Raw genomic sequence first — 27,453 nt, 5'->3', positions numbered from 1 at the left:
CTTCAAAAATATTAGAACATTACCGATAAATCTGCCTTCTTTGATCTCCCCACCCATCTCTGTCCCTTTCGTCTTTCTTCAGAGGTTGCCACCATTATGAACTGGGTGTTTTTCATTTCCTAGGAAAAGTTTTACTTAATATGGTTTTTTGATATGTGTTTAAAAAAATACAAATAGCATCATACTCCATGACCTGTTGTGCAACTTGCTTTATTCACCTAACCATGTGTTTATGGTCTGTCCACACTGATGCATCTAGATCTGATTTTTTTTCTTTTCATTATTATGTAGCAGGTATTCATCATTTAAATGATTTTACCGCATTTTATTTAGTCAACACTCTACTGATTGACATTTAGGTTGTCTCCAGTTTTTTGCTTTAAGAAACAATGCTGTGGTAAACATCTTGGGTTCCTGTAAGAGTTTTTTTTAGCAAAGATACCCAGAGATGAACTGCCGGTTCACAGGGCGTGCGGTTCTAATTCTGAGCAATAACTCAGCAGAATTCGTAATACCTAACGGGGAGTAACAAGATACTTGTCTGACTTCCTTCTTTCTTGGCAGGATAGATGATACAGGGTGCAGGCCTGAGAGGCAGCAAAACTCATTCCAGACCTGCCCTTGCCACTAACAGGCTGTGTGCTGTCAGACTTTCTGTTTCTCTCTCTGGGCCTCAGTTTCCCCATCTGTACAATGAGGAGGTGGGACCAAATGCTCTCTCTCCCTCTAAAGTTCCTTTTGGTTCTCCGAGTCCATGATAGGAGGATCGTACCTGAGGGGTCCCCAGCCGCTCTATCAGAGGGACCAGGTGAAGTGGCGCGTACTTGGCTTCCAGGCGTTTCATCCGGACCTCCAAACGCTCCCCCTCTGCAAAATGAACAGTAGGCAGAAAATGAGATTCAGGGCACACCGGGGGAAATGGGGAAGGAAGAGCTCTCAGAGGACCTGGTGACGTATTTGTATTCCAGTACTTGGATGGAGCATGTGGAACTGTTTTCCCTGGTTCTGGCAAGTGTGGTCAGGACTCACTACAAGGAAAATGTTCTATTATCTGTGCCCAACAGTGGAATCATCTACCTCATGGGGTGGTGAGCTCCCCATCACCTGAAGGATTTAGACCAAGCTAGACAGCAACTTACTAGGGATGTTCTAGAAGGACCAAGGCCTGGAGCATCCTTTCCAATTCTGTGACTACCCAATAGCTGTCCAAAGCTCTCCCCTTCTCCATTTCTGACCGCACATCTGAGTTTACTGGGATTAAGTGAGCGTGAGGTGCAAATTCAAACTGGCCACTTAGCTGCTGTCAGTGGTTTCTTACCTTTGATGTAGACTCTAGGCAAGATGTTTTGGAAGGGTGCAGCATGGAGCAAATCACAGACTTCCTCCTGAGACTGAAAAGAGAGAAGGAGGGAAAGAAAGAGAAAACCATTGTTATTTTAAACCAGGAAGAATTTTCATTACTAAAAGCTTGAACACTGGAGTCAGCCAGACCTGGGTTCAAATCCTAACACTTCTACTTAACCAGCTGTGGGATCTTAAGCACGTTGCTTAACCTCTCTGAGCCTATTCATTTATCTGCAAAATGAGGATGAGAACAGTACCTATTTTAATGGGTTACTGTGAGGATGAAGTGAGAGAATGTATAGCCTCATAGCACAGACCCTGGACATAATGAGTGTGCAGTATATTTTCATTACAATCTTATAAGGAATTTGTTGAAAGAATTCAACGTGGCAGGGGGACCAAATAGAGATGATAGACCCAGACTATGTTCATCTGGTTGGCTGTGAGGCCTATGGGCTCAACGCAGGTAGCTAGACCCATCCTCCAATCCAGTAATGCAGGGTGCCTCTGTGTGAAGGCCTGGGTCTGGCTGCTTTTCTCCACCCCAGACTCCAAATGGTGAGAGAAGAGGGGCTAGGACCCAGACAGGTTTTGATGGGGACTCTTTATGCATAAACGTAAGCTAAAAGCCAACGCGTACTACAAAGGTTGGAGGGGAAAGTTTGGGGGAGGGCAGGCCTGGAAGATATGGTCAAATGGGCTTACTGTCCCGGGACCAGCTCATGATCACTGGATTTCAGTGATGGGGAAGGGGACCTACACGAGCCACCCTCCATGGGTCTTGGTTTCTATTCTTTAAACTGTGGGGATCTGGATTAGGTAAGATCCAGCCTTCATTCAACTCTGATACTCTTGTATTCTAAAGAATCTTGAGAAAATCAGGATTGTGAGGGCCCTTGGCTTTCTTAACCAGGCATGGGTAGAACATGGCCATCCTGGAAATCTAGCAGACCAGCTGCTCAAGAAAGAAACCCCTCAACTCCCTCAGTCTTTGAAGTGAGGATGACAGAAGGAGGACAACTGAACTCTCCAGAGAGACCTGCGTGATCTGACTGTAATTTATACAGTTTCTTAGCCAGAGGGGAAATTTCCTCACTTTCTTAATTAATCTGTTCCTTCCCAAACCAGTAAATCAAGTAACTTGGTCTTTATTGCTATGTCTAAGCTTAGACCCTTTGATTCATCATATAATCTGAAAACTTGCCTACTGATTATTCAGGCTACTCTTACATTCATTAATATGGTGAATTATATGGATTGATTTTTCTTTAAATTTTTTAAATTTATTTTTGGCTGCATTGGGTCTTCATTGCTGCGCGTGGGCTTTCTCTAGTTGCGGCGAGCGGGGGCTACTCTTCATTGTGGTGTGCAGGCTTCTCATTGCCGTGGCTTCTCTTGTTGTGCAGCACAGGCTCTAGGCACGTGGGCTTCAGTAGCTGTGGTGTGCTGGCTCAGTAGTTGTGGCACACAGGCTTAGTTGCTCCACGGCATGTGGGATCTTCCTGGACCAGGGCTCAAACCTGTGTCCCCTGCATTGGGAGGTGGATTCTTAGTCACTGCGCCACCAGGCAAGTCCCTATATGGATTGATTTTTGAATGATGAACCAGCCTTGCATTCTTGGGGTAAACTTCACTTGGTTGTGATGCATTATTCTTCTTATGTATTGGTGGATTTTATTTGCTAATATTTTGTTGGGGATTTTTACTCTATATCCATTAGAGACATTGATTTGGAGTTTTCAAGTGTCGTTGGTGTTGGTATTAGGGTAATGCCGACCTCGTAAGTTGGAAAGAGTTCTCCTCTTTTCTGTTTTCTGGAATTGTTATGATTTCTTCCTTAAATTTTTGGTAGAATTCACAAGAGAAACCAGCTGTATCTGGAGTTTCCTTTGTTGGAAGTCTTTTTTTGTTTTTTAACTAGGTATACAATTTCTTTAGCACATATAGCACTGCTCAGGTTATCGATTATTTTAAGTGAGTTTTGGGGTTTTCTGTGACTCAAAGACTTGATTCCTTTCATCTAAGTTCAATTTATGGGCATAGGGTTGCTTGTAGTATGCCTTTATTATCCTTGTGATGTCCGTGAGATCTATAGTGATATCCCTATTTCATACCTGATACTGGTAATTTGTGTCTTCTCTTTTTTTTTTTCTTGGTCTAGCTAGAGGTTTATCAATTTTATTGATTTTTTTCCCCAAAGGATCAGCTTTTACTTTCATTTATATTTTCCTATAGTGTTTCTGCTTTCAATGTTGCTGATTTCTGTTCTTATCTTTATTATGTCCATTCTTCTGATTGCTTTGGGTTTAATTTGCTTTTCTTTCTCCAGTTTCTTATGTTGGAAGCCTAGATTACTGATTGAACACCTTACTCTTTCTTAATATACTGTAACATTTAGGCTATGCTTCAATACCTCCAGTAATCAAGAGCTCGGTAATTCTGGAGGCAGCCAAACCCATTTTTGAACAATTCTAATGGTTAGAAAGTTTTAAACCAAGGCAGCCTCCCAGCAGTTTCCATTCAAGATCCTTGTTCTGCCCTTTAGAGTATTACTGAATGTGTTTTTCTAGCCAGATTCTTCAGCCACCCTTCCATCTTTCTCCTCCTTTCAGGGCCGAGCACCTTACAAGAGCTTTCTACCTCTCTCTCCATTTCCCAGTCTTCACTTCCCTTCACAGCAAACAAAAATGTCGTGCCCAGCTATAACACGCCATGGCAATGGCTCTGGCAAAGATTACTGAAGGCTGCTCTGTCACCAAGTTCAATGGATACCTTTCAGTCCTTGTACTATGGCATCTCTAATGTATTAGGCACTGTCTTGACTCAGTTACTATGACAATGAGTTCTGTGGTTTCCATTAATTTGATTTCTCCTTTTTAGATTCTTTTGCAGGTTTGGCTTCTAACCATCCTTTAAATGTTGGTTTTCTCCAAGGTCCCTCTTTCTTTTTTTCTCCTCACTTCATTTTACCTACTTTGTCTCACCCACTCCCATGTCTGCAAGCACTGCCTTTGATTCACCAGCTCTGTATTTCCAGCCAGGCTTCTCTTTCAAGCTCCAGACTTGGATATCTACCTCCTTACTGGATATTTCCACTGGATATTCCACAGCTACACATTTCTAAAGCTGACCTTCTTCTCCCCTTCTTATCTGAGGCTCCTTTGCTCCCAGAATGGCACAATAATCTCCTCACCTGCCCAAGTCTAAAACCCGGGGTTCATTTTTTGTCTCTCTTCCTCATGTCCCATGACCAGTAAGTCCTCATGTCTTAGATTCTCTCCACACTTCTCCACATTGACCACAACACTATGAGCTCCTTAAGGGTAGGGATGCCACTTCTATTTTTACCTTTTATCCCCAGTGCCTAGGACATAATAGTCTCTCAATAATTATTTATTAATGAATGAATATTTGTTATCTCATGTTTCTTAGATGAATAAATGAATTTTTTTATCCACATGACTATATATGAGAATACTATTACATCCATTCATCCAACAAACATTTATTGAGTACCAGGCATTGTTCTAGGCTTTGCAGATATGATGTTGAATGAGGTCTCTGTACTCATGTAAATTACATTGTAGTTGAGAGAGATAAAAAGAAGTAAACAAACCAGAAAATTTCAGATAGTGGTAAGACACAATAGGGTAGGCTAGAGAGTGACTGGGAGTGGGGAAGGGACTACTTCAGAGAGGGTGGTTAGGGGAAACCTTTTTGAGGGGATAGATATTTAAGTAGAGAATGTAATAAAGAAGGAGCCAGCCATGTAGATATGAGGTAAGTGCAATGGCCCTGGGGCAGAGAGTAAGTTGGAGTATAGTGACGCAGGTAGTCATAGTACGGTCTTAGTTCCTAACAGAAGGGAGGGACCAGATCATGCGAGGTCTCATAGTATGGTATGAAGTCTGGAATTTAAGTGCAATGAGGAATTACACAAGTATTCCAAGCAGAGGATTGGTACACATAGCCCTACTGCCAAGTTTCCTTATCTTTCTTGTTTACTTTTCTTCCAAAAATTTCAGTTGCTCCTAGAAATGTCTTCTTACTAGGAAAGTTGCCCCCTTGCATGAATATCAACTTTCTATTTTGTTAATGTGAATAAAACTGACCTTAGAAGCCACCTTAGAGGATGGAGAAAGGGGAAGAAGGTTCTGGGCCCTCTACAACAAGACCACTGTTGTTGCTTTATTCATTTTACATGATGAGCTTCCACTCCAGATTTCCTTGGGGGAGACAGGAGTGTTCCATTTACCCCCCACTCCGCACCCTGCGCCTCCCCCCTCGAGTTTGCAACCTGCAGGACCAGAGGTTCTTTGGGGGTGCTTCCTGTTGGCATGCTTCCTGTGTATCCTCTACCTTGTAATGCCATTTGTTACTGAAGGTGAAGAAAGAGAAGGATGTGGTTTCCTCACAGAGGTGGGAAAGCATTTGCCTGGAAGGTCCCCAAGGATGAGCTATGTGGCCATTTGCATGACGAGGTGGCTACATGCCCTGCAATGCCTTTTGTGGAAGGTGTTTGTTTGGCATTCATGAGCTGAGGCCGTTGCGACTGATAAAAATGTCCAGTTCAGAGCGCACCAAAGCCTGTGTCAGGGATCTGAACAGACTGCTCTGTGGGCACTTAGGCTAATGCCCACCACCTTCTCATCCAATCTCTATCCTAAAGCATGGCACTTGGCCTTCCACTCTGCTAGGAACCCACCCGGCCCCTAGCCTGCGAAGGCCACCTAGAGTGGGTTTCTCCCCCACTCCCTGCCAGCTCTTTCTGCTCCAGCCACGGCAGCTTTCTGTTACTTGAATTCACCGTCTGCATATTCATCACTGAATTTCTGCCTTCTGTCTGGAATGCTCCCTAACCTATCTCTCCCATCCCCCTCCTTTGCTTAGTAAATTCCCACTTGTTTTTTTTTTTTTTTTAATTCATTTATTTATTTTTGGCTGCATTGGGTCTTTGTTGCTGCACGCGGGTTTTTCTCTAGTTGCGGAGAGCGGGGGCTACTCTTTATTGTGGTGTGCGGTCTTCTCATTGCGGTGACTTCTCTTGTTGTGGAGCACGGGCTTTTGGCATGTGGGCTTCAGTAGTTGTGGCACGCGGGCTTCAGTAGTTGTGGCGTGCTGGCTCAGTAGTTGTGGCGCATGGGCTTAGTTGCTCCGCGGCATGTGGGATCTTCCCGGACCAGGGCTCAAACCCATGTCCCCTGCATTGGCAGGCAGATTCTTAACCACTGCACCACCAGGGAAGTCCTCCCACTCTTCTTTCAGATCTCAATTCAAGCATCATTCCTTCCAGGGAGACTTCCTGGACCACTGCAATACCTCCCCGTCCATGCGGTTCCTTTGTTATATGTCCTCAAAGAACCAAGCTCTTTTCCTTTCAGCATTTGAACTCAATTTGTATTATACATGCCCACATGTGACTATTTGATTAACATCTACCTCTCCCTACTGGAATGTAACCTTCAGGAAGGTAGGGACAATGATTACTTTTGACCATATTTTACTCCCAAGAGTAAGTACAGTGCCTGGCAGAGAGCAAATGCTCAATAAGTATGTGGAATAAAAGTTGCAAGTCTGGGGCTTCCCTGGTGGCGCAGTGGTTGAGAATCTGCCTGCCAATGCAGGGGACACGGGTTTGAGCCCTGGTCTGGGAAGATCCCACATGCCGCGGAGCAACTGGGCCCGTGAGCCACAACTACTGAGCCTGCGCGTCTGGAGCCTGTGCTCCGCAACAAGAGAGGCCGCGATACTGAGAGGCCCGCGCACCGCGATGAAGAGTGGCCCCCGTTTGCCGCAACTAGAGAAAGCCCTCGCACAGAAACGAAGACCCAACACAGCCAAAAATAAATAAATAAATAAATTAATTAATTAAAAAAAAAATAGAGACAGAAGGAAATTACTTTAAAATCTCACTACGTGCGAAATGTTTTAGCCTCACTCCTATCTGATAGGATCAGATCATTTGTTGCTTTATTTACTAGGTTTTTGGTCCTATCAACTAACATTCTTTAAACTTAAAAATTGTGACATACATATGCAGTGTGAAGAAGAATGAAAAGAGTCTTGCCATCTTCTAGCTGAAAAACTGGCAATTACTGAAACCTCTGCTCCCCAAACTCCAGAGGTAATTTCTATCCTGAATTTGTGTAGATAATTTCTTCACAGGCAACTAATTTTTGAAGCTCTGCTGGTGTGATTCCAAGGTAAATAACCAGACCGCTCATGGGGTCCACCTATCCCTATAAATTCTTTCTTCCTCAACCCTCCCAAACCACATCATTCTTGTCCATCCTGCAAAGCCCCATTCGAGATTCACCTTCTAGGACTCTTCCAAGACCCTTCAGTCTACAGTAGTTTTCTTTTAAAAAACTGATCAGAGCCCTTATTCATTCAGGTCCCTCACCAAGCCGGTTGAGCTCTCTAATCCAGTCCCAGCCCAGGGTGCTTCTGAAGAAGAACCAGAGCAGTGTCTCATATCCCATGCAAACACTGATCAAGAGTCTTTTCGGAGGGACTAGCCGTACTCAGGACCTGCATTTTACCTGCTATGAAAGGCCAATAAGAGGAATATAGAGAACATGGGTATAATACTATCTAGAGACCAAACAAGGACGTCCCAAATTCTCAACACTTTCATTCTAACTAGGATATAGCCTGAGCAGAAATTAAGCCATTCATTCATTCATTCATTCAGCAAATAGTACGCATCTGTTATAAAAAGTCTCTCTGCAAGGTGCTGGAGATAGAGCAGTAAGTGAGGCAGACCTAATGCATGGTCCTTACCAAGATGAGGAGGAAAACAGGTAAAATGGGTAGTTCTAGTTAAGTGCTACAATTGGGGTACTACAGGAATATATAATAGGGGTAATCAATCCAGACTTCTGGGGAGAATGATAGGGAAGACTTTCTGGAGAAGGAAATGCTAAGCTGAGACCTGAACAAGGGCTAAGTGTTGGACTGGTGAGGGTGAACAGCACCTGTGAAAGGCCCCAAAGCAAGATGGACCACAGTGGGTGAGGGGTTGACAGCTGAATAAGACTGAAGCTTTCAGTGCTGGGGGAAGGTGGCATGAGGTGAGGAAGGAGGGGTGAGGAGGAGGCACAGCAGGAACGATCTTGTAAGCCTTGCTTAGGTGTTTGGACGCTATCCTGATGGTTTTAATCAGGGAAGTGGCATGATCACATCTGCAGCTTCACCTTTTGGCTACAAGAGAGAAAGCACTGGGGGAGGGCAAAAGGGGTGTTGGAATAGGCCAAGCAAGAGATCGCAGGGCCTGGAGCAGTGGCAAAGGAGACAGAGAACTGGGAGCAGATATCAAAGACCCAACTACAGACTGGATATGACAGCAGAGAGCGGGAAAGGACACCCATGCTGAGCTGCTCACAGGGTCAGAAGACACAGTGAGTTTGCAGGCAGGAGGCAGCTGAGATCAGATCCGGGCAAGGTGAATTTCTGTGGACATTCAGGAGAAGATGTCTAAAAGGCAACAAGACATAAGGCCTAGGGTCCCCCAGGGTCCACAGAGTGGATCTGAACTTGGGAATCATCAGCACGAGGATGGAAATGGACTCCAGGAAAAAGGAATACACAAGTGCAAGGGTAGATGTGAGTAGGTGCTTCCCCAGGTGACCAGACCTTTCCAGATATTTCAATTCCTCTGACTCTACGAGACCGAAGAAAGACAAGGTGCAAAGTGGTACCTGAGATGAAGGGGAGACTGATAAATTCTGGGCACGTCCGTGTCTACCCATACACACCTGAACGGGGGTGGCAGGCCACCTTTCCAGCCAGGTGTGAGGCACAATGCTACCCCTATGCCCTTGGTGCTCCCTCTTCCTTCCTTCCCTCAGTTCACCAAACATCCACTGGGTACTTACTGTTTTCTGACTGGAGTGGGGTCTGGATGCTGAAGGAAACATGATGACAGGTAAGACTGGAAAAACTAGATTTTAATGAAGTTTATAATCTAGTAGGGGAAGAGGGTTAAAGATACCTGTGACTGGGAAATAAACAGAATCACTAGGTGCAAAAGAAGTCTGCAACCAAGGGCTCTAGAGACTCGGAGGAGGGAGAAATAACACCAGGTGTCTTGCAGAGAACAGGCATTTGATAAAGTGTGTGCTGAACACGAGAACTGGGGGGGAATGAGGTAATGATGGCCCTGAGATGGGCCTGGGAGGATGGGCAGGAAAGGTGCAATCACAGACAGAGGGAAGATAAGATCGGAGATGAGATGGCTGGTGTGTAGAGAGCAGGAAATCATTTGCTCAGCGGGCGAGTAACGGAGGGGTGGGCTGACGGGGCTGTAGGCAGTCAGACCCCTCAGTTTTAGGCGACTTCTAGGGAAGGTGAGTCAAAGCCTCCTTGCTGGGCTGTGGGAAGAGGAGGTAGGGGTCTCTGGTAAGCTCATTTCACACAAAGGCTCTGGGAAGTAGGGACCTAGCCCCAGCATTTTGGGAGTGTAGAAACTAAGGCTCAGGGATTTAATCATTTCCCCAGAGGCTCATAGCTGTCAAGCACGGAGGTAAGACCTGAATCCAGGATTTCTGAGTCCAAAAATATACCCTTTCTAGGAGAGTACCTGGGAGTCAACCTGAAATTGGCCTGAGGGAGTCTGATGTAACACACCCTGGCCTTCCCCTCTGCCTCTTGATGCCTTTTTGGTCTTATTCTGTGTCATCGTCCCTAGACTCAGCAAAACAATTTCTTTAAGTATAAGGCACTGCATATCCTTTTGGATATAGGCAGGGTATACGGTAATACTTATCTAATGAAGAAACGTGTGATAAGCTGTAGCTGAGGCCTCTCAGAATTCTCTTGCTGATCTAGGTCTGGCCTGACCTGCACTGGGGCTAGGACAATCATCTTTTCTAAAACCAACCTTACCCTGCTCTTTCATTCTGCTCTGCTGAGTGGACATACGTCTTTCTTGAGAGGGACAAAAGCACGAGGACTTCCGTGTGCCTGTACCAAGTCTCAAGCTGGGAATGCTGATTTAAAAACTCTAAGTGACCAATTAGAACCTGCTGGGTGGAAGGTGTCCTCATCATCTGAGTTCCCCTTACTCATCATGAAGCCCAGAGGACCGTGCCACGCAGAACACCTCTTCAGAGCCACTGGACTACACACCCCAAATGTTGGGTGTTGGGAGGGAGAGGCTGGGCCTGCAATATGGCCAATGCAACAGCAAAGGCCCCAGGGAACTATGTTCATTGCAAATCACTGGAATGTGAAATTAGCAAATTCATGGACTGGGAAAAAAATGGAATTAAGTCTGAGTTTTAATTGGAACAAAGACCCACAGTCTTCCTTCCATCTTACTGCCCTGAAATGGAAACAGCTGACTGGTTAATAATACCTCGTTAGCGTCCTATGTCTTGCCGTATTGCCTTGCTATACGGACTGTACATCTGACCAAGAGGAAGTAGGTACTTCAGTTGCCTCCCAGATACCAAAGTAGGACAAACTCCAGTGATAGAATGTCAGGACAATGGAGCAGTTTCCAGGGGTCTCAGACCACTCCTTTTTTTGGGAGATAAGGATTTGTTTATTTTTTGGGGGGGGGCATCTCTAGCAGAGATGACAAAAAAGTATCACCCAGGGCTGCTGTGAATGGTTTATGCAGATAGTGTATTGTTCAAGGGCATCCCATCCTAGGGGGTGCCAAACATATAGACATCAGAGATCGATTGTTTATAATGATTTTCCAGCAGATGTATTTTGTTCCATAAAAACATCAATATATTATGAAAATATTTCACAAGAAGGATGTGGAAGATCTTGAGAAAGGATATCTCTTCATGATTTGCCTGAAGGCAACATATGTGCTAGTGATGGCCCTGGCGTCATCTCATGTACCAACCATGACTGAGAGGCAGTGGCTGCTTCTAGAGAGGATTCTGACATCATACTTGGGCTCAGCAGGATGGATTATTAATATCTGCCTTGGGTATAATAGGGGAAATGGCACTCAAGCTACAAATTTGTTATCCCTGACTTCTAAGGTCCATCAACAACAACAACATTTTAATCACTTTATATGTGTTATTTGACTTGACATTTGTCATTTTCTTCTGGAAATGCACCCAATATTTAATTCAGCCTCTAGGAAAAGACCATCCTTTGAAAAACTATTAATTTAGTGGACATACCTTTTTTTCCCAGATATACTGAGATCATTGACATATAATACTGTGTAAGTTTAAGGTGTATGACGTGATGATTGATACCCGTATATACTGCTAAATGACTGCCGCGATAGGTTAGCTGATACATTCTTCACCTCACACAACTGCCATCTTTGTTCTTATTGTTGCGGTGAGAACATTTAAGATTTACTCTCTTAGCATCTTTCAAGTATACAATACAGTGCTGTTAAATACAGTCACCGTGCAATGTGTTAGATATATTTTTAAAACTGTCACTCTAGCCCCTTTCTTTCTGGCTATTTTTGAAAAAATAGAAGATGCAGATACATTTTTGTTTATAAAACGAAAAATGTATAACCCCATCATCCAGGGGTCATCACCAATAACCTTTTGGGGTTTATCCTGCCAGGTCTTTCCATGCATAAAACATTTAAGCATATATTTTAAATAAGAATGGAATATAAAATATTATTCTTCTGTAATCTATTTCTACCATTTAGTGTATACTATCAACATCTTACCAAGCACAGTACAGAGTTTCTACTTCAATGTTTTTCTTTGGTTTGTTTTTGTTTTTGCCTGGAGATCTTTTAGTTCCCCCACACCCTTTCCTGAGTGATCTTCCTACTCCTCAAAACAATTTGATGGACTTCCCTGGTTGCGCAGTGGTTAAGAATCCGCCTGCTAGTGCAGGGGACATGGGTTCGAGGCCTGGTCCGGGAAGATCCCACATGCCGCAGAGCAGCTAAGCCCATGCGCCACAACTACTGAGCCTGTGCTCTAGCGCCCGCGAGCCACAACTACTGAGCCCGTGTGCCATAACTACTGAAGCCCGCACGCCTAGAGCCCGTGCTCCGCGACAAGAGAAGCCACCGCAATGAGAAGACTGTGCACCACAATGAAGAGTAGCTTCCCGCTTGCCACAACTAGAGAAAGCCCGCGCGTGGCAATGAAGACCCAATGCAGCCAAAAATAAATAAATAAAATAAATAAAAATAAAAATAAACCACAACTATTTGATAAATGAATACCCACGAATGAACTGGCTTGCACAGCATTATCTTTCTCCCAAACAGTCTCAGCAGACTTTGTATTTTAGCGGGGCTTCTAAAGATCGGATAACATTTCAAATCAACAAATTAAGTCTCTAATAGGAGAATTTCATATACTGTGATAGAAAGCAGAAGAGATGCTTTTGTTTTGGGGGTGCTCTTGGTGCCCCTTGAATTATAATGCCAAAGGGGTAGATGTGAGCAAGCAATAGGGTAGAAGCCAAGGATAGTAAGATTCAGCCTTGGTCCTGGTGTAGATCTTCAGGGTACCTCAGATTCCTTATCTCTAGTCTGACCTTCAAAGTCGGCCGTGTGCTTGATGTAGCTGGATCGTGTAGCCAGGGAGAGAGTGCTAATAAAAGATGCAGTCGGAGGAGAAGGTACAGCTGAATAATCTGGGCCTCACAGGCCAAAGTTGGGAGTTAGAATTTTAAGTACAATGACAGTAGAAATTAACAAAACATTATACATCAACTATACTTGAATGAAATAAATTAAAAGAAAAGATTTTTAAGTACAATGAGAAGCCACCTGTCAGTTTTAAGCTGGAGAGTTGCATGATCTGATTTACAATGGTATGAAGATCCTTTTTGCTGCTACATGGGCAAATCAGCTCTGTCTTTTATCCCCTAATGCTTTACCTACTAGTAAATTCCACCCAGAGCAAGAATGGAAAGGCAGTGACCCTCAAAGAAGCTGGATGGAAACATGTCCCTTAAGTTGAGCACAGGGAGAAGGCATTACTGTTTTCTTTTCTCTCAAAGACCTAGAAGCAGAGGGAAAGTCTCCCTACCACGGGCCCCTGGGAGGAGGGCAGCCGACAGTGGTGTCCTGCGTGCTCTCCCAGCGGTACTCACAAACCCGAGTGGCCTCTTTCTAATTTGGGCTGGCCAGCTTCCCCAGCTTTGGCTTTCTATGATCCTGAACTGCTATTTCCTGCTCACAAATCAAACAGATGGGCAGCATGAGACTCGTGGCTGAGTTCAGCACTAGCAGATGTCTCTATAAATTTAAAAAATGAGGTCAGCAGTAGCTCTGGGGCATATGTTACCAAGAGTAAATCCCACCAACTAGCACAAGTAGCTGAAAAAAAAAACAAAAGCCCTCATAACTTTTCTTCCTCTTTATACATCATGTGACCCTTTTTCGTCTTAACTTTCCAGATTCCATGATTCAGTTTCCTTCACACACCCCTCAAGTTTGTGTTATGAAAAATGTTAGACATACAAAATATTTGAAAGAACAATGAACATCCTTATACTCTTGATGTAGAGTCCCAATGAACATTTTGCCATATCTGCTTTGACTCTCTCTGATTTACTGAATCATCGGAAAGTAAGTTGAAGCCATTGCATCACTCAGCCTTAAATACTTCAGCATGCAATTCCTGAAAACAAGGACATCCGCCTACGTAACCTCAATATTATGATCACCTACATTAAAAAGTTCTTGATATCATATAACATACTAACATTTCCTGGTTGCTCTTAAGCTGTTTCTTTTATAGCCTTTTTCGGGGGATCTAGGATCCAACCATGATGAGTTTTCTAAAGTGTGAAGACGAAGCAATTTCTCTACCAAAAAGTATTCCAGTGATTCCCTCGTTTGGGAACTGCTGTGTGCTCCTGCTTCAGTACACAGGGTCCTCCCTGGGAGGAGCTAATGGGTGACAATTGCTACACTTACCAAGTGCCACTTACTATTACTATTGCTTAGGACAACCCCTAACATATTACGATTCTGAGAGTAGTAGTCGTTAGATGATTAGTAAGAGCTAAAATTGCTCTCTGTCAACAGAGCAAGTAAACATGAAGAGATTTTTGCAGTCAGGATGCAAAAATACTGTATTGTAAGGAACCCACATAAAAATTCAAGGGGTATTTTATTTTTGTATTGCTTTCAGTCTTAAAATTTTCCTTTTGAATCTTACTTAATTTAAAACTGATGAACTATTAGGGATTTCCATGAAATACCACAAAACTTCATGTTCCCAACTCACTCACTCTAGGGGGCTAACTGGGCATTTGACTTCTCTTGGTTAACAGATAACCATAAAGATTCAGGATACATATTTAAAAAAACAGGGTCGGTGTGATCCTACGCGTGTCAGATTCCTGTAGAACAGCATTAGGCTCTACCTTTAGGCTCTGTTTCTGGGTGAATGACTACATACCAGTTTTAGCTGATTTCCTAAGGGGAATCATCAAACCATTCTCAAAACAGTATTTTCTTAAATAACATTCTGAGTCTTGAGGCAACAAAGACAATAACGCTAACACTTCTTTTTTTTTTCTTGTCTCTGTCAAGTGAGCGTGGAGAAATGAGCTGGAAAACTGGAGGTGGGGCACCCCACAGGAATCCCCACCCTGGCTTTCCCGCAGGAAGGGGGTGGCGGGGGACAGGGCCTGACCAGAGAGCCCAGCGGTCTAAACATTCCCTTATATGGATGCACATAGATGTCAGTGTCAGTGTTTCCTTCGTACTGATGTTAAGCCCCAAGGATACAGGGCGTGTGGAACAGCCATGAAATGAGGCTTCCCACATCCACCACGACCCTCCTTTGCACAGAAAGTACGAGTTGCAGCTTCCAGCCCCTCAGTGGGGACTCCAGGTGCAGTGGAAAGTTCACTTGAGGCATTCTCCGTCTGTTCCTGCTCCGTGGGCCCCTCACTTCCAGGAGCTCTCTGTAGCCCTGGCTGAATAAATCAGTAATTTAATTTCGTGTGTGTGTGTGTGTGTGTGTGTGTGTGTGTGTGTGTGTGTGTGTGTGTGTGTGTGTGTGTGTGTGTGTGTGTGTGTGTGTGTGTGTGGTCTTTCCCCACTGATCTGTGCTTCACTTGAATAACGCTATATATTACTTACTATGTCTCACCTCCACCCCACCCCCCCCGAATTGTCAAGGGGAAAATGAATTATTATTCTGGATCAGAATCATGTCTGGTCAACTAGGAAAGATCTACAGCCAAGAAACTGACCTCGAAAGTAGCTTTTCCTTCCCTCAAATGCATGTCAATGTCATCCAAGGTTGGCATTTTCCAAAGGGTGGGAAATGCGGGTACAGTGCAATGGAATTTCATAATACTGAGTCACAGCGATAACATTTTTTCCTTTTTAGTTTCCTATTAATCTTTCTCACAAGTTTAATGAGAAAGTCTCCACTTGGAACCAGCCGGTCTTACTACTTCTGTAACATTTGCTGATCTCTGTTTTTAACAGAGAGAGAGAGAGAGAGTGCAGGCCTCAAGCTCAGGGCCTAGGCACACAGCAACAGGAATTATATCATCGTGTTTTGTTTTGATGGAATTTATTATTCTGGTTGCTTTCTAATGACAGCAAGAGAATACTTTTTTTTTAAATGGAAGTGATACGAAGTTTCCTTTTAAAATAAGTTTAAGGTAAAAAGTTACTTTAAATACAAATAGGACCAGCGGTCTGCAGGTATGGCAAGAATTGTGACGACAACACGTCAACGACTAAGCTTTGGCAATACTAGTTCAGAAGACGCCTTCTAGAACAGGGGCTCTCCACCCTGGCTGCACATTACAATCAAATGTGGAGCTTTTAGGCATTTCAGCCAGGGCCCCACTGGCGAAAATTTTGTTTTCCTTGGAGTGGGATGGGGCTCAGACATCAGGATATTTTAGGAGTTTGAGTGATTTTAATGAGACCATTACACTACCTACTGGGTGTTTGAAGATCTGTAACACTTAGTAGAGCAAACTGTACCAAACGACCCCCGAACCCTCAGCTTCTAGGCATTCTATCCACTGGGGTCTCGTCATAGAAAAGTCATCAATACAGAAGTGAGTAACCAAGGCTCTGATTTTGTGGCAACTACCGCCAAGGTTAATGACATCAGCATAGCATATTCCAAGGACAGAGGTGGCTTTGGACGAAGGTGACTGACCGCCTCTGTCACCCATTGAATGGCGGTATCTTGAAGATTTTAGAGGACCAACAGGCATGTCTCTCTCTACTCATCATCTAGGACGGAGATGACATGTTCCTGCCCCCATTCATTGAGACTATAATTAATGAGCTCTGTATTTGGGGCTGAGGATGCAAAAAGGACCCTCACCTGGGAAATCTTTCCTATCACCCCCACCCCTCCTCTGTGTTCCACAGATCAGCGCTTGTTTGATGCCACTTTTCACTCGGTTGTTCTGAAATAGGCTCGTCACTCTCCAAACTCTTTTGACCACACACTTTCATTAGTAAAATCTGAGCAAACACCTCAACTAGCACGTATTTATTTGACCAACTCTAGACGGCTGTCACTGTCGAGCGCTGTGTTAATAAACAGGAGGGCTGAATTTATTTCCTGTTTTTTTAGTAACTAAATAGTTAAAGGCCCTGAGATCATCCTGCCCAAGCCCCGGAGGGCTAGCCCTCCATATTGAAAGACAGAGGGTGTAGACGGTGAACAGTGCCGTCCGGGAAGTGACGGTGTCCAGTGATCGGTGAGCCCCGGAGTCCCACACACTGCCTGGCCTGTTGGGGGTCTCAGTCATGTCTGAAGAACCAAAGACTCTTACCGACAGACCATTTTTGCCAGGAATCTGATGTGCTGATGTACCTAACAGGTGTGTTTCCCAGATTATGACAGGTCTGAAAGGATGTAAATATATTTAAAAACTGTAAAGCCACGGAAAGGAAAGGTATTACTGGGAGTCAAGATGCCTCCTTCCCACCAATCCTGGCTCGTTTCCAATTGAGAAAAACACTGGGTTCTGGGTTTGGGCTGGAGGAACCACTCATACAGTCAGGCCGAGGGGAGCCACTTGATGGTGCCTGGGTGTGGGGACAGAATTCGTGTTCTGTGTAACTGGGGGCATCTTTTCTCAGGGTGAGGAGCAAAATAACCCTGGATCAAGTATAGGTGGAATACGGAGTGAGAGTCTGAGGTGGGTGGTAGAGGGTGGGCTTTTGCTTTAACTTCCCATGCGTCAGGGAGTGTGAACATTTGTTAAGCGCGGGAGTATTTCCTCTTAAGGGAAAAAAAAGCAATAAAGGCTTACTGCACTAAATTCGTACAATAATTTAGAGTGCAGAGTAAAAGTAGAAGATTCCTAACCCCTGTCCGTCCCTGACTCCCTCAGACCCCACAGAGGTAATCACTCTTCTCAGCTTGGTGACTGTTACTTTTCCAACTAAACAAAGTAAAACACACTCACACACATATATGTATGTATACGTGGAAAATTAATATGTTGGCACGTAAACACACTGGAATGTGAACAGTGGTTATCTTGGTGCGGCACTGTGCTTTTTGTTTTCTTCTTTCTGCACCTCTCTGTTTTCTAGCCACGAATTTATTTCACTGATGCAATAAGAAAAGCAAAATGAAAGAAAAGGGACTATAAAGTGGAAGCAGGAGATAGAGGGGTCAGACATGGAGCTGGAACTGAAACAAAAATAGAAACAAAAGCCAACAGAGCAATCTGCAAAGCTCAGGAGAGCAGCTCTCTGGCCCTGAGTATGTGAATCGTGAGGCTCTTGGGTTCTTGTCTCAACTCCCGCACTAGCTGAGTAGCTGTAGCTCTGAGAAGGTTATCTCCCTCTCTGGGACTCAGTTTCCTATCTGCTAAATGTGGAACTGGGATTGCACCAGATCAGTGGTACTCAACGGGGGGAGGTTTTGTCCTCCAAAGGAATACTAGGCAATATCTGGAGACATTTTTGGTTATCATAACTGGGGAGGTACTACTGGTATCCATGGGGCAGAGCCCAGAGATGCTGTTCAGCGCCTTGCCACGCGCAGGACATGCCCCACCACTACGGAGTACCTGGCCCCAAGTGTCAGTGGTGCTGCTGTAGAGACACCCGCCCTGGATGGCCTCTGACAGCTCTCCCACATCTGACCAGCGTTCAGTTCTGTGAGTTTGGGCCTGAACTGTCCTCACGTCCTGTAAAGGTAAGTCATGCTCTCATGGCCGACCACTATAACCATGGCTCAGTCTGCTATACGGAGGAGAAAATAAATAAACAACAGGCCCAAAAGCAGGGAACATTCTCAAGTCCTGCGTGGGAGGCCCTGCAGACGGAAGGGCCGTCTCCGCAGGGACTCAGGCCCTCCCTCGCTCCCATGAACGAACAGGGCCCTCTCCTGGTGTGTGCTGGCATAACGAACAATGCGCTGATGGCTCGAAAACCACACAAAATTTGAACGAAAACTTGGTGATTGTGGAATATTTCCCTTATGATTTCTCAGGGTAAAAGATACTAGAGGAAATTCTAGTCATTAGGAACAGAGTTTCCTTTAAAAACACAACGGCCTTATAAATAGGTACCTAACAAATATGGTCCATTTCAGATTCGATTCAACAAGTATCTATTAAAAGCCTGCCATGACCGGCCCTTTGTGGACGCTTGATAAATGACAGACACAGCACTACCACTGTGCACAGTGGGGAGAAACAGGGCTTTTCAATCAGTCGTGTGGAGACAACTTGGAAAGAAATGAAATTGAATTTCTACCTCTCACTCAACACAAACATCAATTCCAGGTGAATAATAGACTTAAAGGTCTGTTACGCCTGGAAAGGCTGAACTCTAAAACTCTTACAAGATAACATATCTTCATGACTTAAGAGTAGGGGACACTTGTTTGAACAAGTCACAAGAGCATCAATCATACAGGAAAAAGAAAAGGTAAATACAATAAACCTTAAGAACTTCTGCTCATCAGAAGACATGCCACAGAAATATATTCGTAATACATGTATCTATAATATATAAATCATGTCTACCAATCAATAAGGAAAAGATAACTCAGTAATAAATAGGCAAAAATATTGAACAACATTTCACAAGAGAGGCTGTCTGAATGGGAATGCCATATGGAAAGAAGCTCAGCATCATTCAAGCTCAAGCTCAGTCATCAGGGAAATCAAAACCAGAGTGAGATATCGCAACATATCCACCAGAACGGCTATGACTGAAAAGACAAGACAAATCCAACCGGTCATGAGGATGTGAAGAAAAAACACTCTCATGCATTGCTGAACGGGAGTATATACTGGTACAAACACCTCGTAGAGCTGTTTGGTAGTATCTACTGAAGCTAAACATATGTCTACACATCGATCCAGCCATTCCACTACTAGGTATTTACCCAACAAAAATGAGAGCGTACATCCACCAAAAGAAATGTATAAGACCATTCATAGTATCTTTACTCATAATGGTATCAAGCTGTAAACAATCCAAACATCCATCCACAGTAAAATGGATGATTCAACTAGTCTATGCAGTGAGAAAACTGCATACTCCATACGCAGTTGACCCTTGAACACATGGGTTTGAACTGTGTGGGTCCACTTATTCACGGATATTTTTCAATAGTAAACACTGCAGTACTACAAGACCCGTGGCTGGTTGAATCTGCACATTGGAACCAGGGATATGGAACGGCAGATATGGAGGGCCGACAGTAAAGTTACACACAGATTTTCGGCTATGCAGAGGGTAGGCACCTCTAACCCCCATGTTGTTCAAGGGTCAACTGTATTACTGTATGCCTGTTAGACCTTCATTAAAAACACCAAGTAAGGGCTTCCCTGGTGGCGCAGCGGTTGAGAATCTGCCTGTTAATGCAGGGGACACGGGTTCGAGCCCTGGTCTGGGAAGATCCCACATGCCACGGAGCAGCTGGGCCCGTGAGCCACAACTACTGAGCCTGCGCGTCTGGAGCCTGTGCCCCGCAACGGGAGGGGCCGCGATAGTGAAAGGCCTGCGCACCGCGATGAAGAGCGGTCCCCGCACCGCGATGAAGAGTGGCCCCCGCTTGCCGCAACTAGAGAAAGCCCTCACACGAACCGAAGACCCAACACAGCCAAAAATAAATAATAAATAAATAAATAAAGTAGCTATAAAATTTAAAAAAAAAACAAAAAAAAACACCAAGTAAACAAACAACCCATCCCATAGGTATATACATGTTTTTCGGTACTGATATTGCACCCTGAATTTTTTATAAGCACCGAACTTAAAGAAGAAAATATATCTTTGTCCAGACAATCAATCTTTTCAATTTATATTCTCTCCATCCACAAATCAATGATATATTAATAATCTGTTAAAAAAAAAAAGGCAAGCCACAGAGTAAGAGAAGGTATTTGTAGCATATATACTGATATGGAACCCACAGCAGGACAGAACCCTGCAAACATTAGAAAAAGACAACACGCGTAGGCAAAAGGCTTCTTACTTTGTACTTTTCAGAGTCCTTCCAGTTTTTCTGAAACTATGATATACTACTCGTATTTTTCAATTAATTTTTAGTTCAATGATAACCATGAATTTATTTCCCTTGTAAAAAAGTTGACATTCCAGATAAGGCAAAAGTCCCTGTTGACCTCTAATCCTAGCTCCCACTCTGATACCTAGAGAAAAATGACTGAATTATTTGGGATGATTTTCCTAGATTTTTTTTCCAATGCAGGGTTATTTTGTGAGCTTTATTTTGTTTATTTTACTTTATGGCATCATAATGTGCGTCTTGTGTTGGAACTCACTTTTTTTCCACTCAATATTATGTCTTTCACCATTTTCTATGTTGTATGTGCCAAGCCACTTTCATATTTTATTCTTTTTGACTGTTACACAGTCCTCCAGAGCACAGATGTTCCAGTTTAAATCTCCCTTCCTCTACAGACATATATTAAGAGTATCTCCTTCCTCCCTCCCTCCCCTCTTCTTTTCGTTTTTTTGTTATTAGTCCTATTTAATGAGAACAATCAACATGTCATTTGAATTATTTAATTCCAGCTTCATAAATTAAAAAGCTCCTGCCTCATTCTAATCTCGGAAAGCACTGTCTTAGCTTGGGAATTTCCCCAGATGTCTAAGTAGAAAGCAGAGCACACAGCTTCGGGAAGCCCTGATTCTCTCTATGTCCCCTCCCCACCCCAATCCCCCCAAGGACTGGGATCAGTACCAGAAACCTTCGCTTTTGTTCCTTCACCTCTGCTGCTGATGTGCTGTGTGACCTCAGGCAAGTTGCACCCTCTCTGGTTCTCCACTTCCTCACTTATGCATAGAGGGGGTTGGGACATATATACTGTTGGAGTCTCTCTCAGCTCTGAAGGTCTTTGATGTGAGTGTCCTGTTGTCCTCCGCGGTATACGCAACTGACCACCCAGGCAGGGATGCCTGAGACAGAATTTTCCTTTCCTTGTAGCCTCATCCACAGTCTGCCTCTTGGTGTCTACACAGGGGAAGCTAACTGATGCTCCTCATGGAAGGCGGCGCTGACGAGAGACACTAGGAACTGAGGCCTCAGGGACCCGCCCTCCCCCACCTCCACGTCTCCTGGTGCTCCTCTTCCCGTGGCCTTGAGCCGTTTCGCCTGTGTATCTTATCCCTGTGACTTCTGATGGCTACATTGCCATAGCAACCAGGCCCACTGAACCATGTTAAAAACCTGTTAGCGCGAAGAGGAACACTTAGCTGTCTCGAGAGTCCATCTAAAGGGGCACAGAGAGGCTATTACTCCCCACAGAAGAAGAGCAAATCAGGCTGTGTTTCAGAGACCGTCAGGTGGGAAGGGTCTGAGAGAGCAGCTGGTCCACATCCCTGGCTGCAGAGATGGGGATGCCGAGGTGTGCACTGAGCTGGCTTGCCGCAGCTCACTCGGTTCGAGGCAGGAATCCTCTTGGGCTCTTATTCTGAGATCTTGCTCTTACTGCTTCCTTCCCACCTCTCTCTACCTTTGTTCCACCTCCTTCCAAATTCCTTCCCTTTCCTGCCCTTCTCCCTGTGCCTCCTGCCTCCAAGACGACCCCTGGACTGAACAACTACAAACAGCCTTGCCCTTCACTCACCTTCCAGCTGCTTCTTCTCCCAACAGGTAAAGGGCCTTTACAAAAGTAAATCAGACCCCCACTCTCCATCTCACAGCATCCTAAGGTTTCCCGCGGGGCCCACGCAGCCCAGGACTGAGGCCACCCACCTCTCCCACCTCAGCCCCCACCTGGGTGACATCACCTCTTCACTGCAGCTCACTCCAGGGTTCTCTCCATTTCTGAAAGACCTCAAGCTCCATCCTCTCCAAAAACAACACAGCCTTCCTGGCCCCCGTGACTCTCTATCTGTCCTGTTTCTCTGTTTATTCTTTCACAGCACGTACCATCTGCATTCATGTCTCTGGTTGTTTACTGCTTCAGTCGCCTCCCTCTCCAGAATAAAAACGGTAGTAATTTGTCTCTCTTGTTCATGGCCACTTACGCACCACTTAGGACTGCACCCGGCAGCGAGCAGGCTCTCAATACCCTTTTGCTGAATGTGTGTGCAGACAGAGGAAGGCAGGAATGGACGCTGAAAGATGCTCCTGCCGCGTCCTGAAGATCACGCAACACCCCTCTGCATTACCTTCCACTGCGCCGGCTGTACCAGTCACCCCGCGCCTGGAGGGCTGGGCCCACCTGTGGACGCCTCACGGGACCAGAGCAAAGCGGAGAGCGCTGGGAGTGCGCGGAGAACGCAGCCTCTGTGAATAAGCCATGAGGGCTGGCCCGGTGGAAAAGACAGCGCTGGTTCTGTGTGGTCCCGAGAGGTGGAAGCACAGGCACTCGTGCTTTTGCCCGTGACGATAACTCCGACCAATTATTTGGTTCTTACTGTACTCACTTTACATGCCTTATCTCCTTTCAGCCTTTAAACTGCCCTGCAGGGTAGAATCACTGTCTTCCATCACAACAAAAGGAGACAACACTACAGGCCCTTCCCTTAGCCTGAAACAGCTGTCTCTAGTTCTCCACCAGGCCAATTCCTGGTCATCTCCTCAGAGAAGTCCTCCCTCACCCTCCAGACCACACCAGGTTTTAGGTTCCCATCGGACCGGACCTGGCACTCATCCCTCGCAGCACTTGCTGGGACAGTAAACACACTGTTTCTGTGTAAACACTCGTTCAGTGCAGGTCTGCCCTCCACCATCCAGGACACGGGGCGGGGCCCGGCTACCGCTGCATCCCCCAGTGCAGTGCCCAGACTGTGGCAGCCAGGAGTTACCATGTGTCTAGGGAGTGAATGGAAAACCCAGGCTCCGATGGACCGCTGAGGCCCTGCCGCTAGCGGAGGGGGTCTGGGATGGAACCCAGGCCTGTCTGACTCCTGGGCCTGCTTCCCCCCAGTGTCCGAATGGTCGGAGTGGTCTGAATGGAATGGAGAGGAGCGTGTGCCCGCCCTGGAAGAGCACAGAACTAAGCTGCAGGGCTCCTGGGCGGGGTGCGCTAGAGGGGCCTCGGGCATCTGTTGAGGTTGGGGTGGGGGGGGGTCCCTTCCAGCCTGGAGACGTGCCAATCCCTCGGGGTTCAGGACTCACCAGAGCTTGCTCGATAAGCAGGCAGAACAGGATGGCGTTTCCCACCTCCCTCAGACTCTGGAACACGTCGGTTTTGAGCTCTGCGTACTCGATGATGTCCTTCAGCTGGTGGTGGAAGAACTCCAGGATCCCTGGGAGATGCAGGGGGATGGTCAGCTGGAGGTTCGTGCTAATCACTCCCTGCAGGATCTCATGTAATACTCGTAACAATACCACGGACTAGGCACAACTACCCCCATTTTCAAATGAGGCTCAGAGAGGGTAAGTGGCACGTCCACATTCACACAGCTAAGTGGCGCAGCTAGGAACGAAAACTAGAGCTTTCGGCCCCAGCCCTTTCTTACTCTGATTCACACTGACCCAGTGCCGGACATCTTGGTATTCAGAAAAAACCCCTGGTGCCAAACTCATAGTCTCCACCTTTCCCCACCCCTCAGGCCCTAAATTCAGTCCATGTGCCTTCACTATTAGGAAAGGAAAGACTTATTTCTCTGCCCAGAGGTTGAGTGCCAAAAACTCCTATTTCCTGACTTACCTTAGAAATGTCACTTTATGCCACACCTGGGGCACCGGCCTCTTTCAAATAGACACATGGAGGAAGGAATGTAGACGTGCTGAGCTAAGGAAGACCTTTACAGCTATACCTCGCTGTTCATGATTTAACTGTTCTCTCACCTGTGGACCTCTTCCAGCTTCTGGGCAGTGCTGTGAAACAGGCCCAGTGGGCATCAATTACTTTCACTGATGGAAGATGATACTATTACTCAGGGCGATTAAAAATGGTCCAAGGTGATTTAGTGGCAGAGGTAGGGTGCAGACCCAGTGCTCTGACAGCTTGCTGCCGTGTTAGAGAAGCAAATACTTCAAGGTAGATGGCCAGACTCTCCTTCCACAGTGGGATGGGTCTGGACTATTTTCCTATCACCACACCCCTCCCCTGGTTCTCCTGGTCACCAACCTGGGGAGCCGTACTCATGCCGGGGCAGGCGGCATATCTTGGGCATGACCTCGATCAGTGTTTTCACATATTGGAGAATGGTCCCTTGGAGCTGACAAAGGAAGGGTACAAGATGAGTGAAATATCATCCACCGCTGCTGCATATGTGTATCTTGGGGTTGAACGCTGGGCTACTGGGGCATATGGAGGTTCTGTTGAGACCCGTGGGTAAGTGCTATGGACTGAATATTTGTATTCCCCCCAAATTCATATGTTGAAACCCTAATCCCCAGTGTGATGGTATTTGGAGATGGGGCCTTTGGGAAGAAATTAGGTCACGAGGGTGGAGCCCCCATGATGGGATTAATGCCCTTATAAGAAGAGAGGGGAGAGAGAGACATCTCTCTCGCTCTGCCATGTGAGGACACAGGAGAAGCCAGCTGGCTGTGAGGTAGGAGGACGGTCCTCACATGTTGCCACTGTGATCTTGGACTTCCAACCTCCAGAACTGTGGGCAATAAACATTTGTCGGTGAAGCCAAATGGTATATTTGTCACAGCAGCCTGAGCTGCCTAAGATAGTACGGCACTGCTCCCTGAGAGGCAGGCTGTCTCCTAAAGGTGGGGGGCAGCCCCCTTGCCCTTTGTAAGGAAACATGGACCTTTGTAAGACAGGAAAGGGAATGCTCTCAGTGTTACCTTGGGCTTACAGACTTCAAGGAGGGCAGTTTCTAGGCATGGGGTCCCTCCTGGGGTTGGAGTACTTACGTGAGATCCAAACTAAGATCTAAAATGAAATGGGGCCAGGGAGCTATGAAGACTGAGACAATATCTAATTTAAGCGTGGAAAATTCATGGCACATTCATCCCTCCTGTGTCCCAGGCAGACATCTTTAATCAATTACCACATCTTCCTTCTTAAATTTAGCTTCACAACCTGGAACAACCCCTGGTTATACACAGCTGCTACCAGAGGACTGGAGTTAAGAGGTGAATCCTGTTTGCTATTCCTGACATGGATATGCATCAATCTATTTCTCTTTTGTCATCTCAAAATTTTAAGAAAATTTGTTGAAATGTTTCAGCCTTGCTGCAGCAGTGTCCTGGGGAATTAAATGAAGGTTCAGATGGCCATACTTGGGGTGGACATAGAATGGTGGCAAAGGTCCATGGAATTCCCTCGAAGCCAGTAGAGTATTGGTAGCACCAGTCATCAAGAAATTCCAAGAGGGAGAAGCGTGTTGATTTATTAGAGATGTCTGACATGGGCATGGGAGGGAAAATGGTAGCACATGTGTCATGGATTTGTCATGCTCAAAGTAGATAATGCAGCACAGGAGATGGGTATGAGCAGTCATTAGTAGGCCTTAAAGTCAAAATCAAGATTGCTGAGTTCAGTTAGTAAGTACTAGGAGTGAGTTCAGCGTCAGAAAAGGAGAGTCAAAGCCACAGGTCAGAAGATGCACTGAAATGTTACAGAGTGATAGGTAAGAGGAATCAGGGGATAAGGGCAAAGGATTCCCTGGGTGATTCCTACAGACAGAGCTGAAGAGCCTGTGACTTGATTTTCCAGGCCAGGTAAAAAGTGAAAGCAAGCCTCATTCCTCTCAACCCTACTGGCCCGTCCCAGGCCCCCTTCCTTACCAAGCTCTTGACAATCTTCAGCAGTTCCTCCATGACCACAGCGATGCCCTGGTAACCCAGGAGTCTGCAGATGGTCTTGAAATGAGGGGGTCCCACGAAGTTCCTATAGGAGCTGTAGATGTGGCTGTAGGCAATGTTGAGAGGCTGGAAAACAGAGGATGTGGCCAAGTCAGTGGCGGAGAACTGAATGGACATTCTGTGAGTCCTGGCAGGAGGTGTTTCAATCATACAAAGGACAGAACCTTGATATCCTTGTTCTCTCACTGGGGACCCCTATGAATAAATACATTTTGCAAGCTGCTCATAGAGAACGGTGGTCAGTGACCACAAGATCGAGCGAAGGTCATCAGATGGGGCAGCAGTTCCCTAACAAGAGGAGAAAGCGCCTCCAGGTAAATATGTTTTTAATAGGACTCATGCTACCCACAACTGTCCACACTCAAACCAGGACTTTCACAATTGAGCCATGGGATGAGGGTAAAACAAATGATTTCTTTTCTCTAGGGGGGCATTTTCAGTACTAGGAACTGGCTGGAAAGACCATGTGAGAACTCAACAGCTGATTCAACATTGCCTTCTTTCTACTCTGAGGCGCCTCCATCTATCACAGGGAGGCGTCTTGGGAACCAAGAGGCCTGGGAGGCAGGAGACCTCTGCTGAGTGCATGGGAAAATCACGTTGGCTTTTTGAGCCTCAGTTTCTTCACCTGTGAAATAAGGGGGTTGGATTACAACAGTAGTTCTGTAGCTTTTCTATTAGCAATTAAAAAAAAACAGATGCCACGGAAACAAGTACATGAAACAGACAGAAGCAGAGCTGCTCTGATTGGGTGCTGGTTGGGGGCCACCTTCATGGTCCTCTGGACCCCATGAGACGCCATCGCTGAATTAGTGGGATCTCTTTAAGATCTTTCTGTCTGAGAATACAGGGCCAAAATAAAGGGCTCTGAATTGGTCTCACCTAGCTGGTGATACACTAAGGTTATCATTGGCTTTGTTTTGAAATG

At 45.5% G+C, this 27,453-nt stretch overlaps 1 protein-coding gene across 9 annotated transcripts in view; it reads right to left on the bottom strand.

Annotated features, from left to right (window-relative positions):
- The window catches only part of CYFIP2 (cytoplasmic FMR1 interacting protein 2), a 126,851-nt gene that overhangs the window by 12,208 nt on the left and 87,190 nt on the right, over window positions 1-27,453 (bottom strand). For all 9 annotated transcript variants that reach the window (XR_005019433.1, XM_036848505.1, XM_036848507.1 and 6 more), the window contains 5 exons: window positions 26,448-26,591; window positions 24,826-24,916; window positions 23,868-23,998; window positions 1,319-1,391; window positions 773-867 (listed from right to left, as the gene is read on the bottom strand). Coding sequence is in view for 8 of the 9 variants with exons in the window: in XM_036848505.1 (XP_036704400.1) it covers window positions 773-867; window positions 1,319-1,391; window positions 23,868-23,998; window positions 24,826-24,916; window positions 26,448-26,591 (534 nt within the window). In the remaining variant the exon portion in view is untranslated. The remainder of the gene's footprint in view (window positions 1-772; window positions 868-1,318; window positions 1,392-23,867; window positions 23,999-24,825; window positions 24,917-26,447; window positions 26,592-27,453) is intronic.

Source organism: Balaenoptera musculus, chromosome 3, assembly GCF_009873245.2.
Source record: "Balaenoptera musculus isolate JJ_BM4_2016_0621 chromosome 3, mBalMus1.pri.v3, whole genome shotgun sequence".
Classification (NCBI taxonomy): domain Eukaryota; kingdom Metazoa; phylum Chordata; class Mammalia; order Artiodactyla; family Balaenopteridae; genus Balaenoptera; species Balaenoptera musculus.
Note: the sequence above shows the minus strand (reverse complement) of the source record. Positions and strands in the feature narration are given on the sequence as shown.